Here is a 15,862-nt window from a genome sequence, read left to right as displayed (position 1 = left end):
ATGCCGACCTCGGAAGCATCAACTTCAACAACAAACTGTTTTGTGGTGTCAGGCTGGACCAAAATGGGTGCTTCAGTGAACCGCTTCTTTAAGTCTGAAAAGGCTGCACTACCCTTCGGTGACCACTGGAAGGTTTGGGAGGTAGAGGTAAGACCAGTCAAGGGGGCAGCTACGCGGCTGTAATTGCGAATAAACCTCCGGTAAAAGTTAGCAAATCCCAAAAACCTCTGTAGCTGTTTCCTGTTCTCTGGTTCAGGCCATTCGACCACTGCCCTCACCTTGCACGGATCCATCCTTATCTCACCTTGAGAGATTTATATTGCCCAGAAAAGAGACCGTAGGGGTATGAAACTCGCACTTCTCTGCCTTTACAAAAAGACGATTCTCCAAAAGGCGTTGCAATACCTGGCGAACGTGGTGAACGTGCTCAGCTGGATCTCTGGAAAAGATCAAAATATCGGCGAGATAAACACAAATCTGTCAAGCACATCTCTGAGGATGTCATTAACCATGCCCTGGAAGACTGCTGGAGCGTTGGTAAGCCCAAACGGCATAACCAGATACTCAAAGTGCCCAAGGGGAGTGTTAAAGACAGTCTTCCATTCGTCTCCCTCTCTAATGCGAACCAGGTGATAGGCATTGCGTAGGTCCAGCTTGGAGAAAATGACCTCCCCTTGGAGAGAGTCAAAAGCAGAGGTCATGAGAGGTAATGGGTATTTGTTTTTTACCGTAATGTTATTGAGACCTCTGAAATCAATGCAGGGCCTGAGGGTGCCATCCTTCTTTCCCACAAAGAAAAACCCTGCCCCCAGGGGTGATGAGGAGTGATGAATAATGCCAGCCGCCAGCGAATCCTTTATGTAGGCCTCCATTGTCTCGCGTTCGGGCTTAGATAAGCTGTAGAGACGACTCCCAGGGAACGGAGAACCAGGCAACAGCTCAATAGAGCAGTCGTAGGGACGGTGAGGTGGCAAAGACAGGGCTTGTTGTTTGCTGAAAACCAACTGAAGGTCATGATAATCCAGAGGAATATTAGATAAGTCCGGTTCTACAGAACCCGTCACGATGATGGGCGAACGGTCTCTGGAAACCGGAAGCGCCGGTGCTGGGTGACGTCACTCCCCTGTCGCGGGTGCCAAGACCTCCTCCGCTCCCGGAGGCGATTGTCAATACGAATAGAAATAGAGATTAAAGCATCTAAATCAACAGGTTCAGGATAAGAGATTAATTCATCCTTTATGGCCTCACTCAGACCCTTGGAAAAGGCTGCTTGGAGAGCCACCGCGTTCCAGCCACTCCCCTCTGCCAGCGTGCGGAACTCCACGGCGAACTCAGCCACACTCCGGAACCCCTGGCGAAGAGAAAGCAACCTCATGGAAGCGTCAGGGCCACTCACCGGATGGTCGAAAACCTTGTGTAGCTCAGAGCAGAAGGTGGCGTAGGAAGAGGTAGGTGTGGACTGCTTCTCCCATACTGCTGAGGCCCATTGCAGAGCGTCTCCTTTTAAGAGCCCAATAACAAAAGCAATCCTGGATCTGTCCAAAGCGTAGGTGCGGGGCTGTTGTTCGAAAACCAAATCACACTGCATTAGAAACGGTTGACAATGTCCCAAGATACCCTTACCACGTTCTGGCGTGGGAACCCACGTTTCCCAATCTGGCAGTGCGATCGATGGCGCTGGTGGTGCGGGATCTGGAGCAGCCGCTGCGGCCACAGTCAGCTGAGTTTGTAGCTCTGTGACGTTGATTGTGAGTTGTCGTAGTCCATCCATGATCTCCCTGAGAGAATGACTGTGCTGTCCGAGGGTGTATTCTTGCGCTATAACTGCATGTTTGACCGCGTCTAAGTCTGCTGGGTCCATACTGGCTGGATTGTACTGTCAGATATGGTTTAACCAGAACCCAGAAGCAGATAGAGACGGGAGAGGCAGGCAAGACAAGGTGGGAGCGAGTGATTGAGCTTGGTGGCAGGCTCGACGATAGGCAGGGACGGCAGGCAGTGTGTGCTCCTCCAGAAAAAACAGGCAGGTATGGGCATAAGAGAAGGCGTCCTCTCCAGATCTATACAACATAACAATCCAGCGAAGGCTGAGGAGAACTGCAGGGCTTATGAAGCAGCACAGAACGACATGATATGGATCAGATGTGCTAATCAGTCTGCCAGACAGGTGAGTGAGCCAGAGCCATGCTTCCCCACCAGTCACGCCTCCTGTCAAACCGCAAAGGTAGAGAGAGAGAGAGGCCCAGCAACAGAAAAACCAAAACACACCAGCCAGCCTCACACACTCAGAAACAGAAAGTAACAAAACACAGACAACCACACACAGACCCTCCCAGCATAGTCATAGTTGAGACCTCTTGACAGTATTTGACTTGCCATCTGCTGGGACCTGATGACCAGGATTTCTGTTTTGTCTGAGTTCAGTTGGAGGAAATTATTTGACATCCATTTTTTAACTTCACAAAGGCAGTTGTTAAGTGAACTCAGCATTCCAGGGTCTGTGGATCTGACCGGCAAGTATATTTGTGTGTCATCAGCATAAATATGAAAAGAAATACTATGTTTATGGATAATATGTCCAAGGGGAAGCAGATACAAGGAAAACAAAATGGGTCCTAAGACCGATCCCTGAGGCACACCATATTTAACTGGACAGAATGAAGAGACATAGTTGTTTACAGACACGCAAAACTTCCTGTTTGACAGGTAGGATGAAAACCATTCTAGGGCAGTACCAGAGATCCCCACCCAGTGCCTCAGTCTGTCTAACATGATGTTGTGATCAATGGTGTCAAAAGCAGCGCTAAGGTCCAGGAGTACCAGGACTGAGCACATACCTTCATCAGCAGACATTAAAAGGTCATCGGTGACTTTAAGCAGGGCAGTCTCAGTGCTGTGGTACTTCCTGAAACCAGATTGAAACTTTTCAAATAATTTGTTATATTCCATTAAGCACTGGACGTGTAACTCATTGTATTTTAACATAAAGAAACAAAGTACAGTAATGAAATAAGAATTCAAACTATGTAGCAATTAAAGCTTTACACCTTCCAGGCCTCTTTGGAGGATATAAATTTGTCAGGTTCAGACACCTACAATATATCAGACAAGGAAGAAAGACAAGAGAGTTAGTGCCTTTTTACTCTCGAGGAGAACGGTACTTGTTACATACTCCAACCGCTCTGAGGTATATCTTCCGTTTCCTCTCTTTTTATTATATTCAGGGCGTTCCCCAGTTACATGCATGTTGCTGCTCTAAAGGGAAAGGGGGTGCAGAAACGTGATCAACGTCACATATATTATTGTACAGTACTGTTCCAGGAACTATGTACATTAAGCTCAGTCGCCTCTCAGGGCCAGGACTCGGTTCCTGTTATTTTGTTGTTGTTGTCCACTCCGTGTGTCATTTCCTTCAGTCACACCATCCGCTGTAGACTTCCTGTCAGTACATTTCTGCAAACAGACTTACACACTTGCATTAGTACACGTCTTGATATATATTATTGTTTCAGATTACATCTTTGTTTAACCAGGAAAGGCTCATTAACATTAAAAATCTATTTTCCGAGACAGACCTGGCAAAGATAGACAACAGCATGTCCATCCATCCACCTTCAACTGCTTATCCGGGGTCATGTTTCAGGGGAAGCAGCGGACCCAAAACCTCCCTTTCCCGAGTAACATTAACCAGCTCTGACTGGGGGATCCTGTTGGATCAGATGTACGACCAGGCTGGGCCAGTTTCAGCCTGGTCCCCACCTTCACCAGCTTTTTAAACTTTCTCAAAAAATACTCTATTAACTTTCCACTACAGTCAAAAACTTCTCTGGAGACGGTCAAGAGTAAGTAAGTAAGTAAAATGTATTTATATAGCACTTTTCACAGAAAAATATCACAATGTGCTTCCCAATAAAACAACAAAATACAGTTCTAGCTAAACACCAGAAACATATTGACATATGGCAGACAACTTTAAAACCAAGCTTAATGTTTAGCAAACACCTGTTTGAATAACAGAGCTTTTTAAAAGAAACAACATAGTTTAAGGTGCGTAACGAAGTGGGGAGTGCATTCCACAAACTGGGTGCAGCTGCTTGGAAAGACCGGTCTCCTCTGGTCTTAAAGTGGGTCAGGGGAACTACCAACAGCCTCTGACCTAATGACCTTAGGTTACGGGGAGGAGTAAGTTGCTGTAACAGGTCGTAAATGTAAGAGGGAGTTTGAGCATGCAACACTCTAAATGTAAGGACCAAGATTTTAAAATGAATTCTAAAATGAACTGGCAGCCAGTGAAGGGATGATAGGACTGGAGTAATGTGCGCTCTTCTGCTTGTATGTGTTAAGAGTCTAGCAGCTGAGTTCTGGACAGCTTGGAGGCGAGTGAGTTCTTTATTACTCATGCATGTAAAAATTATTACAATAATCTAAACGGGAGGCTACGAAGGCATGGATGATCATCTCTAATTCTATCTTTGACACCATTGATCTTAGTTTGGATATGTTCCTAAGTTGGAAGAAGCAGTTTTTTAGTTGGACAACACCTAGGTTCCTATGGCTCGGTTTCACAGACAAGCCCAGGTCACCCAAATATTGCTTGATCAAAGGGGTAATGCTATCAAGTGCAATAATTAATGTCTCTGTCTTATCTGTGTTCAGTTGCAAAGCGTTCTCATTCAGCCAGCGCTTGATGTTGCTCCAACAGTTTGCTAGTGCGGATAATTTATGGAGATCTGTAGCCTTAAATGAGCAATACAGCTGAATATCATCCGCATAAAAGTGGTAAAATATATCGCTGAACCGTCTGATAATTTGTCCAAGAGGGAGAATGTACAGGAGAAATAAGAAAGGTCTCAGGACGGACCCATGGGGTACCCCATACAACACTGCTTTATCCGACATGAACCTGTTTGCAAGAACACTAAAACTCCTCCCACCCCGGACAGACTCTGATTCTGATCTTGCAAGTGGCACGAGATCTCCTCACACCAATACTACACTCCTACATCACATTTGCTCTCATATTGCAGACTCAGCTTGCTGTGGGACTTATTCTGTGGGCCATATTCTAACATGCCATCAATGTAGCAGTTTACATCCGGCCCTCTGCCAACCTGATGTCAGCATTTAACGTCATTTACACCGCAATTCTCAACTCCAGACTCAACACAGAGTGCCCTCATAATCTCAGGTGACTTTAACCTCGTCACCATGGCCACCACACTAACTTCATCCAGTGTATATATATAGTTCCTTTTACAGAACATCACATATCATACCAGTACTCATTATTACTAGTACTATTTATTCACTACTCCTGTTCATCATTGCAATTCTGTTAATGTGTTTTTTATATGAATATATTTCTTCCCAACTTTCAATTATTATTTCTATTCCTTTATGCCTTGTCCAACATGTGCAACCGTGACACAAGAATTTCCCCTCGAGGATCAATAAAGAGTTCTGATTCTGATTATTCTTATTCTAATTCTGACAATCTGCTCATGGATGGATAGACTTAAAATAGCTATTTTTTCTTTTTGTTTGTTGTTGTGTCTATTGCTGTGATGTGAAAGTATTTGATATTTAATCCTGATATTTATTTGTCTTAGTGTAACATGTCCATTACTGCCATCTTTAACATTTAATTTATGTTGTAACAGTTTTGGGTTGTTTACTTTTATGCATTGCAATATTCAGCAAAACATCCACATACTGTAAATGTGTAGTGCATTCACATTGAGAGCATAAAATGGGACATCATGTGGACATCGTGTCAGCCCAGGTATAAAACTATAAACTCATTGGATGTATTCATATTAAGAAATTAGTTTTGGTTCTGGATTCTAAAATAGGCTTTTGATCCGCTGGGCATGGCACTACGAATAAATACCATTAAACACGCAACTTCTTTAAGTCTGGATGAGCTGATCAAGTTTATTGACAAAGTTAAACCATTGCTAGTACAACGTGGAATAATTCTGTGGTCATAAGTCATCACTTTGTTGCCAGCTTTGCTGTGGGGTGCAGAGTGAACCACCTACTCCTGAATATGACGAAAACCAAGAGGATGGCCATATAGATGCTCTCATTTCAAGAAAAACACAACTATGTGTTGAACCATACACAATCAGGAAGAGGTGATATAGTACTATATGTAAATATTTATACACTACACATAATGAAGAGCATCAGCAAATCTCACTTGACTTTTTAAAATGAACATTTTTAATTGTCTATTAAGTTGAATTAATAATAATAATTAATAATAAAGAAATTCCATCTATTAAGTGACAAGTTTGTTGATTTTAGCTTTGGTTTGGGCGACTGAGAGCAAAGGTGAGAATCTCTGACAGCAGAGATTGTACATGAGGACGGGTCTGATGGTCTGGTCTCTAAGACCATAGATGAGAGCACTCAGACATCTGGGAAGGATGATAATACAAACATAAATAACACCCTGGATACGCACGAATATAACACTGTTCAGGTTCTCGGAGATAGACACAAGCAACGGATTGTACACAGTTGAGGAGAGACTGAGGCCCAGCTGCACCAGATGCAGCAGCAGTGTGTTACGAGCCTTACGGGCTGAAGCTTTGTCTGTGGAGGCCGACCTGGCTGCTATCATCACACCAATATAGGAGGAAATGGTTACTACACCAGCTAATACAAACAGGATGGAATTATAGACTTTATCATAATCAGCAGCTATTGGATCAAACATCGTATTGGCTTTGCCACAAACATCATTCATCTGCAGACTCTCCAGCTCTGCAAATGGAAATTTTAACATTAGAAGACCTTGGATAAAAACACTGAGTGAACTGAAGGCCCAAACAACACAAACAGCCACCCCTGTGTTTCTGACGGTGATGATGGCAGCGTGCCTCAGTGGGTAACACACAGCTACAAATCTCTCCAGACACATCACCACCAGTGTGAGAGGAGAGATTTTATTTGTGAGATAACCAAGCATGTTGAGAAAGCCACACACAGGATACGTCATTGTTATTTTACAAGCAGCGATTATGTACATTAACTGACCCTCTGCCATCAGAACAGAGTCTGCAAAAAGGAGGTTAAACAGCAGAATGTAACGAGAGGTGTCACAAAACACTGGTTTACTCCTCAAGGTGAATAACAAGGTCACATTAATGAAGAGAAACACACAGCATGGCACTGTAGTCACAATGGAAAGCAGCATTATTTCCAGAAACCCCTGATCCTGCAGTTCAACACTGATGTTTGTCTGCAATTGATTTGAGTAGGACATATTAAAGAAACATTAACAACATCAGAAATGTAAAACTATTGATTAAAATTGGAGCACAATAGAAAAAATAATTTGACCAGTTTTTATTCTTACCATTGTCAACATGGCTACTGAGTTACCATAAACCCAAAGTCTTCAGCTTTCTTTTTCCCTGTGCAGTCAGATAACAGAGTGGAGTCTTGTTTCCATGTGGGCAGCGCTGGTCTGCAGGGTTTGCCTGTCCTCACATATTGTTTATGAGCTCTGTCTTCACACCTCCTTCATGTGACGTCATCACTTGTCAGGACCTTTAACACTACACTACTGACAAGCAGTAATGGGCAGGGATGAACAATGTGTGTAGTCGGTCAATTGTGCACAAAGTGCTGGTTTATAATGTTTATGTTTACAAATGTTGGCATGGCCCTTAAGCACAGCAAAATCCTCTTAATTAATCTGAGCAATAAATGAAATAAACTATGTAGCAAATAAAGCAGAGACAGGTGTAGTGGGAGCTAGGGAAGGGGGCAAGTGAAAAACAGTCCCTAGTTGAACCAGGGTTAGGGTGGAGGGAGGTCCAAAGGAGGGATTCTTGGAAGAAGTGATTTGGAAACTGAAACATCAAGGTCATGCAGACAATGCCAGGGGGACCGCCCGAGGGCGGCATGGTAAGGGCAAATGTGAATCCCTTCTGGAGACCTGTGGCAGAGGTGAAATCCCTTTGGAGGCCGATGACAATGGCGACAACTTTCTGGAGGTCAGCAAATGAAGGCAAAACCCTCTAAAGGCTGGCAATGAAGGTCAGATCTCTCTGGAGAACGGGCTGGAGGGTGGCAACGAGACTGGGGAACAGAGCCAGAGTCAAAGTGCTGGAGTACAGGACCAGAACCTGCCAACAGAACCTTAGGATTGGAAACTGGTGAGAACTGGAAGTCAGGCATTAGAGTCTGTGGAACCAGAGACACCAGAATCTGCCGAAGAATAGGGACTGAAGGCTACTGTAGCTTAGCAGGGTCAGAGGACATTAGCAGTTCATAGCAGATCATGGAATTGCAGCACACGAGCAAAAGTCTTAAGCAACTCTGGAGCAGGGAATACTTTCAGTTTGGCAGATATAGGTAGTTGCTTTTGTTCAGTTAAGTCAGAAGGCAGAAGACAGGATTTAGCTGTAACTCGGCAGAGACAGGACGTTGCTGCAGTTCAGCAGGGAAAGGAGTCACCACATACTGGACACTGGAAGCAGGAGTCAGTCAGATCATTGACTGGACATGAGGAGCAGGGGCTGACCGGACCGCCTACTGGACAAAAAGAGCAGGAGTTGGCCTGGCCAGCAACTGGATGTGGTACTGAACAACATTGTCTCTGGGTAGCTAATCAGCTGAATCTCTGGTGAGTTGGATAGCAAAGTCTGTGGATGGCTTGATAGGTTGAGTCTCTGTAAAACTGGACAGCAAGAATTCTGTTAAGCTGGCTAGCTTAGCCTCTAAGGAAGTGGGCAATAAAGTCTCTGGATAGCTGGGCAGCACCATCGACTGCAATGAAGACGAGTGGATTGGCGATGATGATGAGGATGAAGTGCTGGGCAGCGATGACAATACAGATCTGGGCAGTAGTGAGGAACGACAATGGTGAAGGCTGAAGGCTAACAGCCTATGGACTTCAAGACCGAAAATGAATCCAGAGAGTTGGATGTCCCAGAGTATGTATCTTGTTGAGCACCTGGTTTCCTTTGACGGGGATGTCTTGTAGGCCAGCCTGGAGCCCTGAAAGGGAGGCTCATGATCCCAGTCTGAGAAGCAGGATTGGGCGCTAAGAGAAGGATAGAATGCTGTAGACAATTTGACTGAAAGTTAGCAGGCCGTGATAAAGCCTGGTAGTCAGCATGCTGTTGGCTAGCAAGCTGGTGGCTAGCTAACCGGATATCTGGCTGAATTCTAGCTGGTGTGGAAACAGGCTGCATAACAAGCAGAAAGCTAGCAGGCCAGGATGAAGTCTGGTAAATAGCAGGCCATGATAAATCCTGGAAATTAGCATGCTGATGGCTAGCTGACTGGAAATCTGTCTGGAAGCTAACTGGGTTTGAACCAGGCAGAAAGCTAGCAGCCTGGGATGAACTCTACTGGCTAACTGACTGAACATTGGGAACCTGGAGCTGAGGCATGACTGCAAGGAAGTCTGGAGTAACCATACACTGTATATAAAAACATACCCTCAGCTTCTTTAGCGAGGCGGCGGTCGTCTTGGAGGTGTGTTTGGGGTCGTTATCATGTTGGAATACTGTCCTGCAGCCCAGTCTCTGAAGGGAGGGGATCCTGCTCTGCTTCAGTATGTCACAGTACATGTTGGCATTCATGGTTCCCTCAGTGAACTGTAGCTCCACAGTGCTGGCAGCACTCATGCAGCCCCAGACCAGGACACTCCCACCACCATGCTGGACTGTAGGCAAGACGCACTTGTCTTTGTGCTCCTCACCTGGTTGCCGCCACACACGCTTGACACCATCTGAACGAAATAAGTTTATCTTGGTCTCATCAGACCACAGGACATGGTTCCAGTAATCCATGTCCTTAGTCTGCTTGTCTTCAGCAAACTGTTTGTGCATCATGTTTAGAAGAGGCTTCCTTCTGGGACGACAGCCACGCAGACCAGTTTGATGCAGTGTGCGGCGTATAGGCTGAGCCCTGACAGGCTGACCCCCCCCACCCCTTCAACCTCTGCAGCAATGCTGGCAGCACTCATATGTCTATTTCCCAAAGACAAGCTCTGGATATGACGCTGAGCACGTGCACTCAACTTCTTTGTCGACCATGACGAGGCCTGTTCTGAGTGGAACCTGTCCTGGTGAACCGCTGTATGGTCTTGGCCGCCGTGCTGCAGCTCAGTTTCAGGGTCTTACGGCCTCGGCCATCTTTATGTAGAGCAACCGTTCTTTTTTTCAGATCCTCAGTTCTTTGCCATGAGGTGCCATGTTGAACTTCCAGTGACCAGTATGAGGGAGTGTGAGAGCGATAACACCAAATTTAACACACCTGCTCCCCATTCACACCTGAGACCTTGTAACACTAACGAGTCACATGACAGCGGGGAGGGAAAATGGCTAATTGGGCCCAATTTGTTGCCAGCGGTTTACATAGCAATGGCTGTGTGATGTGTTATTTTGAGGGGACAGCAGATTTACACTGTTATACAAGCTGTATACTCACAACTTTACACTGTAGAAAAGTGTCATTTCTTCAGTGTCGTCACATGAAAAGTTATAATCAAATATTTACAAAATTGTGAGGGGTGTCCTCACTTTTGTGTGATCAAAATGCCTTTGTTTCTTATCTGATAATAATGGAAATTATAGACCACTTTCTATTTTTTTCCTTTATTAATCATGTTGAAATCAGCCAATTTAAAGTTATGTAAAGTAGTTATTTTTTATGACTGCTAGTTAATGATTGAAATTATTCAAGTTATTGTTGCAAAATTAAAATCATACCAACATATATTACCATATTTTCATTTTTTTACAACATGTAGGCTAATTTGTAATACTTCATCATTACCATTATGATCATTATGATTTACTAACTGGATTTAACTAGAATGAGATCAAAAACTCAAATGTTAAAAGGCTGAATGTTTCCGGCTCAACGAAAGGGTTCTCCTCTCATCTTCCAGCAACATGCAGCTGAATCAGATCTTTTTCAGTTTGAGGAAACTTCCAAGTGAATAAAAGGGATGGTAGCACTCTGATCAATTTGCAGCTTTTAATTAACAGACCAGTGTTTCATTAGATGATAGATGTCTTTAATTTGCTATGGTGCACTTACAGTAATACATACGTAACTAAGTTGTTGATGAGAAATCCATCACATGAACTTATGTTTCTGTTGCTCTTCTCAAACATCACAGAATGAAGGTTCATTAAATGATGTGAAGATATATAAGATGTAAGATATCTGGAAAAGATCAAAATACATAAAAATGTTCTGGACACACACAAATACAATCCTTTGATTGCCACATTACGAACAAGGCCCTGAGGTCGAGCTGAAACACATGTTTAAACAACTTTCTGGTTACATTGTCTCAAATTTCAGTCACACATTGAAACAACACCATAAATTAATCACACATGTGCCCACAAAATACCTATTACCAAAATGCAGCAGAATTTCTTAGGACATTATTCATTCATAATACAACTATTTATTAATTAACTGCATTATTAATGTCTTCAGTAATGTTTAACGGTAAATGGACTGAATTTATATAGCACTTTTCTAATTTAACAGACAAAGAGCTTCCATTTTGAGCAACCAGGGATCAACTTTGACATTATACATATTTATCAGTGAGGTTCTGAGTTCACCATATTCTGCAATCCAGAGGGTAGATAAGGTCACATCACTAAAATATCCATTATCTTTAGAAATATGAACAAAACTCTTAAACAACTTGACAATATGCTCATGGACGGATAGTCTTTTTAAAAATCTTTTTACAGTATGTCTGTGTGCCCTAATGTGAAAGCAGTTGATATTAATGTGTGCAAACCTAAATAATTACTACACATTTGTTATCAGTGTAATTTATTCAAATGAATAATTCAAGTAAAAACTTTTGGCCTGCTTCCTTTGAGTGCTGGTGTTACATGCATATACATGTACAAGATAATGTTAAATGGAGCAGAACTGGCTGTATTTGTCTCAGCATAGCATGTCCATCACTTCCAGTTTTTTATTTATCTTGTAACAGTTTGTTTATTTTTATGCATTATTTAGCAAAACATGCACATGCTGTGAATATTTATTGCATTTCAAATATTAGTTTTGGTTCTGGATACTAAAATAAGGCTTTTCAAAAAAATGCTGCAGAGGTACAAGTAAGCTTTTAAACACATTGCAAATTATAGTTTGCTTTTTAAGTGTTGTATATCCCTGGATGGGCTCATCAAATGTATTAACAGAGTTAAACCATAACTAGTCTAATGTGGAATAAATCTCTGTCATAAATCATTGGAGTACAGGAACCTGGTGGCCAGCTTTGCTGAGTGGTGCATAGTGAATCACCTATTCCTCAATGTGACCAAAACCAAGAGGATGGTCACAGAGATGCTCTCATTTCAAGAAATAAACAACTGTGTTGAACCATATACAATCTGGAAGAGGGGATATAGTACAGTAAGTAAATATTAATATTCAACACGTTCATGAAGGGCATCCACAAATCACACTTGGCTTTTTAAAATGAACATTCTGCATTCTCTATTAAATTGAAAAAACAGATTTGTTAAGAAAGTCACATCTTAAGTGACAAGTTTGCCGATTTTAGACTTGGTTTGGACGACTAAATGCAAAGGTGAGAATCTCTGACAGCAGAGATTGTACATGAGGACGGGTCTGATGGTCTGGTCTCTGAGACCATAGATGAGAGCACTCAGACATCTGGGAAGGATGATAAAACACACATAAATAACAGTGTGGATGCGCGAAAGTATGACACTGTCGTATTTGGAGATAAAGAAAAGCAAGGGATTGTACACAGTTGAGGAGAGACTGAGGCCCAGCTGCACCAGATGCAGCAGCAGTGTGTTACGAGCCTTACGGGCTGAAGCTTTGTCTGTGGAGGCCGACCTGGCTGCTATCATCACACCAATATAGGAGAAAACGATTGCCACACCAACTGATACAAACAGAAAACAATTGTAGGCATTGTCATAATCAGCAGCTACTGGATCAAACATCATGTTGTCTTTGCCACAAAAATCGTCCATCTGCAGACTCTCCAGCTCTGCAAATGGAAATTTTAACATTAGGAGAACTTGAATGAAAACATTTAGTAAACTGAAGGCCCAAACAACACAAACAGCCACCCCTGTGTTTCTGACGGTGATGATGGCAGCGTGCCTCAGTGGGTAACACACAGCTACAAATCTCTCCAGACACATCACCACCAGTGTGAGAGGAGAAATATCACTCACAACATTGACGAGCATAATTAGAACACCACACACAGGATACGACAGCATTATTCTACAAGCAGCAATTATGTACATTAACTGACCCTCTGCAATCTGCATGGTATCTGCAAGGAGGAGGTTAAACAGCAGAATGTAACGAGAGGTCTCACAAAACACTGGTTTACTCCTCAAGGTGAATAACAAGGTCACATTAATGAAGAGAAACACACAACATGACAGTGTAGTCAGCATGGAAGACAACAATAATCCCAGTGACACCTGATACTGCAGTCCAACAGTGATGTTCGTCTGCAATTGATTTGAGTAGGACATATTAAAGAAACATTTTAACCTACTGATTGAAATTGGAGAACAATAGCAGAATTTATTAGTCCAGTATTTATTCTTACCATCGTCAACATGACTACTGAGTTAACATAAACCCAAAGTCTGCAGCTTACTTTTTCCCTGTGCAGACAGATAACAGAGTGGAGGCTTGTTTCCATGTGGGCAGCGCTGGTCTGCAGGGTTTGCCTGTCCTCACATATTGTTTATGAGCTCTGTCTTCACACCTCCTTCATGTGACGTCATCACTTGTCAGCACATGTGTGACATGTAATGGACAGGGATTAATCACTGGACGTGTAGTTTTTCAATTATTAAAGCAAAGCAACACAAAGTACTTTTTTAATAATGTTTGTTTATAAATGAAGGGCACGGCCTGTATTCTCAGCCAAGTCCTCTAAAATAGGTATTTGAGCAATGAATAAAATAAACATTTAAACTTTTCAGTGTAACAAATAAATCAGAGGCAAGTGTTGTAGGACCTGACAGAAGGGACAAGCAGGTCCGGAGGATGACCACGGAGTACACAGTGATGCCGAAATCCCTCTGGAGGCTAGTGGCAAAGGCAAATCTCCTTTGGAGGCCTGCTACAAGACTGGAGACCAGAGATGGTGTTAAATGCCTGACGTGCAGTACCAGGGCCCGGCAACAGAAAGAGACAGGGAATTGATTTTGCTTAGCAAAGTCAGAAGTTAGCTGCAGCTCAGAAGTGACATGAGTCAGCAAACTGAAGACTAGACACCGGAAGCGGGAGTCGGCCAGATCACCGTCTGGACATTAGGAGCGGGAGTTGGCTGGGCCGTGATGGGAAACCAGGGAGGTACTGAACATTAGGATTAGAATAAGGATTAACCTTTATTGCACCCCTTGGGATAAATTTGTCTTGGGCATTCAAGAGACCACAGCGTCTGGTAGCGCATAACCATCTACATATACAGTCACACTGCAATGTGGGTGGTGATGGCGCAATGTATAAGACACATGCCTTTGGTGTGAGAGACCCGGGTTTATTCCCCCACTGTGACCCATCCACCATCGTGTCCCTGAGCAAGACACTTAACCCCTAGTTGCTCCAGATGTGTTCGACCTCTGACATGTATAGCAATTGAAAGTCGCTTTGGATGAAAGCGTCAGCTAAATGTACTGCAGTAACATTTAAAACTTAGATTTCTAGATAATCCCCAACAGTTACTTCTCCCCACAATAGCTGTAGTGATAGATATTGCATAATACAGTATTCCCCACAATCAGCGTTAACTATTAGATATTACCAGTGCCTATTGTTTTTTGCACATTCCCTACAACTAAGGTTACCCATTTCCTACAAATATAATTACAAATTGTACAGAGCCCTCTTAACTCGTGGTTGCACATTTCCTATTAGTAAAAATTCTAAACCCACACTAAATCCCTCCCCTTCATACGAACACCCACATGCCTCATCTCTTACTGTAGAAGTTTGATTGATAGTGGAACTAAGGAAAACTTTTACCTGTTCAACTTGCTGTTTGGTTAATTTCTTACTTTTTATGAAGGATTGCGAATGCTGTGTAATACATAAACACACACATGCTGAGCCAATTGCAGCTGAGAATCAAAATGAATGCCTAAATACCTGCATGTTGTCACCTGTTCAAATCTCTCCCCATTAATTAAGACTGGGCTGTGATCACCAATGGACAGGGGATCAAAGACCATTTCTTTTGTTTTTCCCTCATTTAACCTCTGATTGTGCTCCTTACACCACTTCTTCTCTTGCCGTCTCCTCCCAGTGCTGTTCCAAAGACTTTTATTCCTGTAATCATAACGCATGGACCTGTAATCCAAAACATGCACACCCCTCACAGAAATCCTAATAATCTATTAAGGATTAAGACAAATGCACCAACTCCAGCACCCAGTACAAATACACTTGAAATGGCACTACTCAATGAGAGATCACTTTCAAGTATGACTTTTATTTTAAATGATTGTATTCTGCAAATCTAGATTTTATGTTTTTAAGGTTTTCAATGAAATTAATGAAATTGTCATTGCCTTATTGTCAGTGGGCTCAAAACTCACTTAGAAATGAAGCACACGCCTGTTTTCTCCGTTGCTTGCATAAGCCACTATTCTGCTTTTAATGTGAGGTCTCCGGGTCGGATTCTTTAGGATACAAAACAACAACAAAGGTTTATGTGCTGAAGCCCATCAGACCAAACAGGTTCAGATGATGTCGAGTAAGAACAAAGTGAGCATTAGTAAAGTTGGAGAAACAGAGAAAGTCACGTTAGCTCGTCGGCTAATGCTGAGCAGTTGCTAATGTTATCAGG

General features: G+C 42.9%; 3 protein-coding genes across 3 annotated transcripts in view; all 3 read right to left on the bottom strand.

Moving 5' to 3' along the window:
* The window catches only part of LOC119895617 (microtubule-associated protein 11-like), a 60,633-nt gene extending 53,163 nt beyond the window's left edge, over positions 1 to 7,470 (bottom strand). Inside the window, exon 1 of the mRNA XM_038708855.1 lies at positions 7,367 to 7,470. Coding sequence (XP_038564783.1) covers positions 7,367 to 7,378 — 12 coding nt within the window. The 5' untranslated portion in view covers positions 7,379 to 7,470. The remainder of the gene's footprint in view (positions 1 to 7,366) is intronic.
* LOC119895632 (odorant receptor 131-2-like) lies at positions 3,201 to 7,355 on the bottom strand. Its single transcript, XM_038708883.1, has one exon. It carries the CDS (start codon positions 7,271 to 7,273, stop codon positions 6,284 to 6,286), a length of 990 nt encoding a protein of 329 aa, XP_038564811.1. The 5' UTR covers positions 7,274 to 7,355; the 3' UTR covers positions 3,201 to 6,283.
* A 5,078-nt stretch (positions 7,471 to 12,548) lies between the features above and the next one.
* LOC119895635 (odorant receptor 131-2-like) lies at positions 12,549 to 13,535 on the bottom strand. The gene has a single exon (XM_038708887.1). The coding sequence runs from the start codon at positions 13,533 to 13,535 to the stop codon at positions 12,549 to 12,551; it is 987 nt and encodes a 328-aa protein (XP_038564815.1).
* Positions 13,536 to 15,862: the final 2,327 nt, after the last annotated feature.

The sequence above is a fragment of the Micropterus salmoides genome, unplaced genomic scaffold, assembly GCF_014851395.1.
Source record: "Micropterus salmoides isolate LMB-PRFRI ecotype aquatic unplaced genomic scaffold, ASM1485139v1 Ms_hic_scaffold_9, whole genome shotgun sequence".
Taxonomy (NCBI): Eukaryota; Metazoa; Chordata; class Actinopteri; order Centrarchiformes; family Centrarchidae; genus Micropterus; species Micropterus salmoides.
Note: the sequence above shows the minus strand (reverse complement) of the source record. Positions and strands in the feature narration are given on the sequence as shown.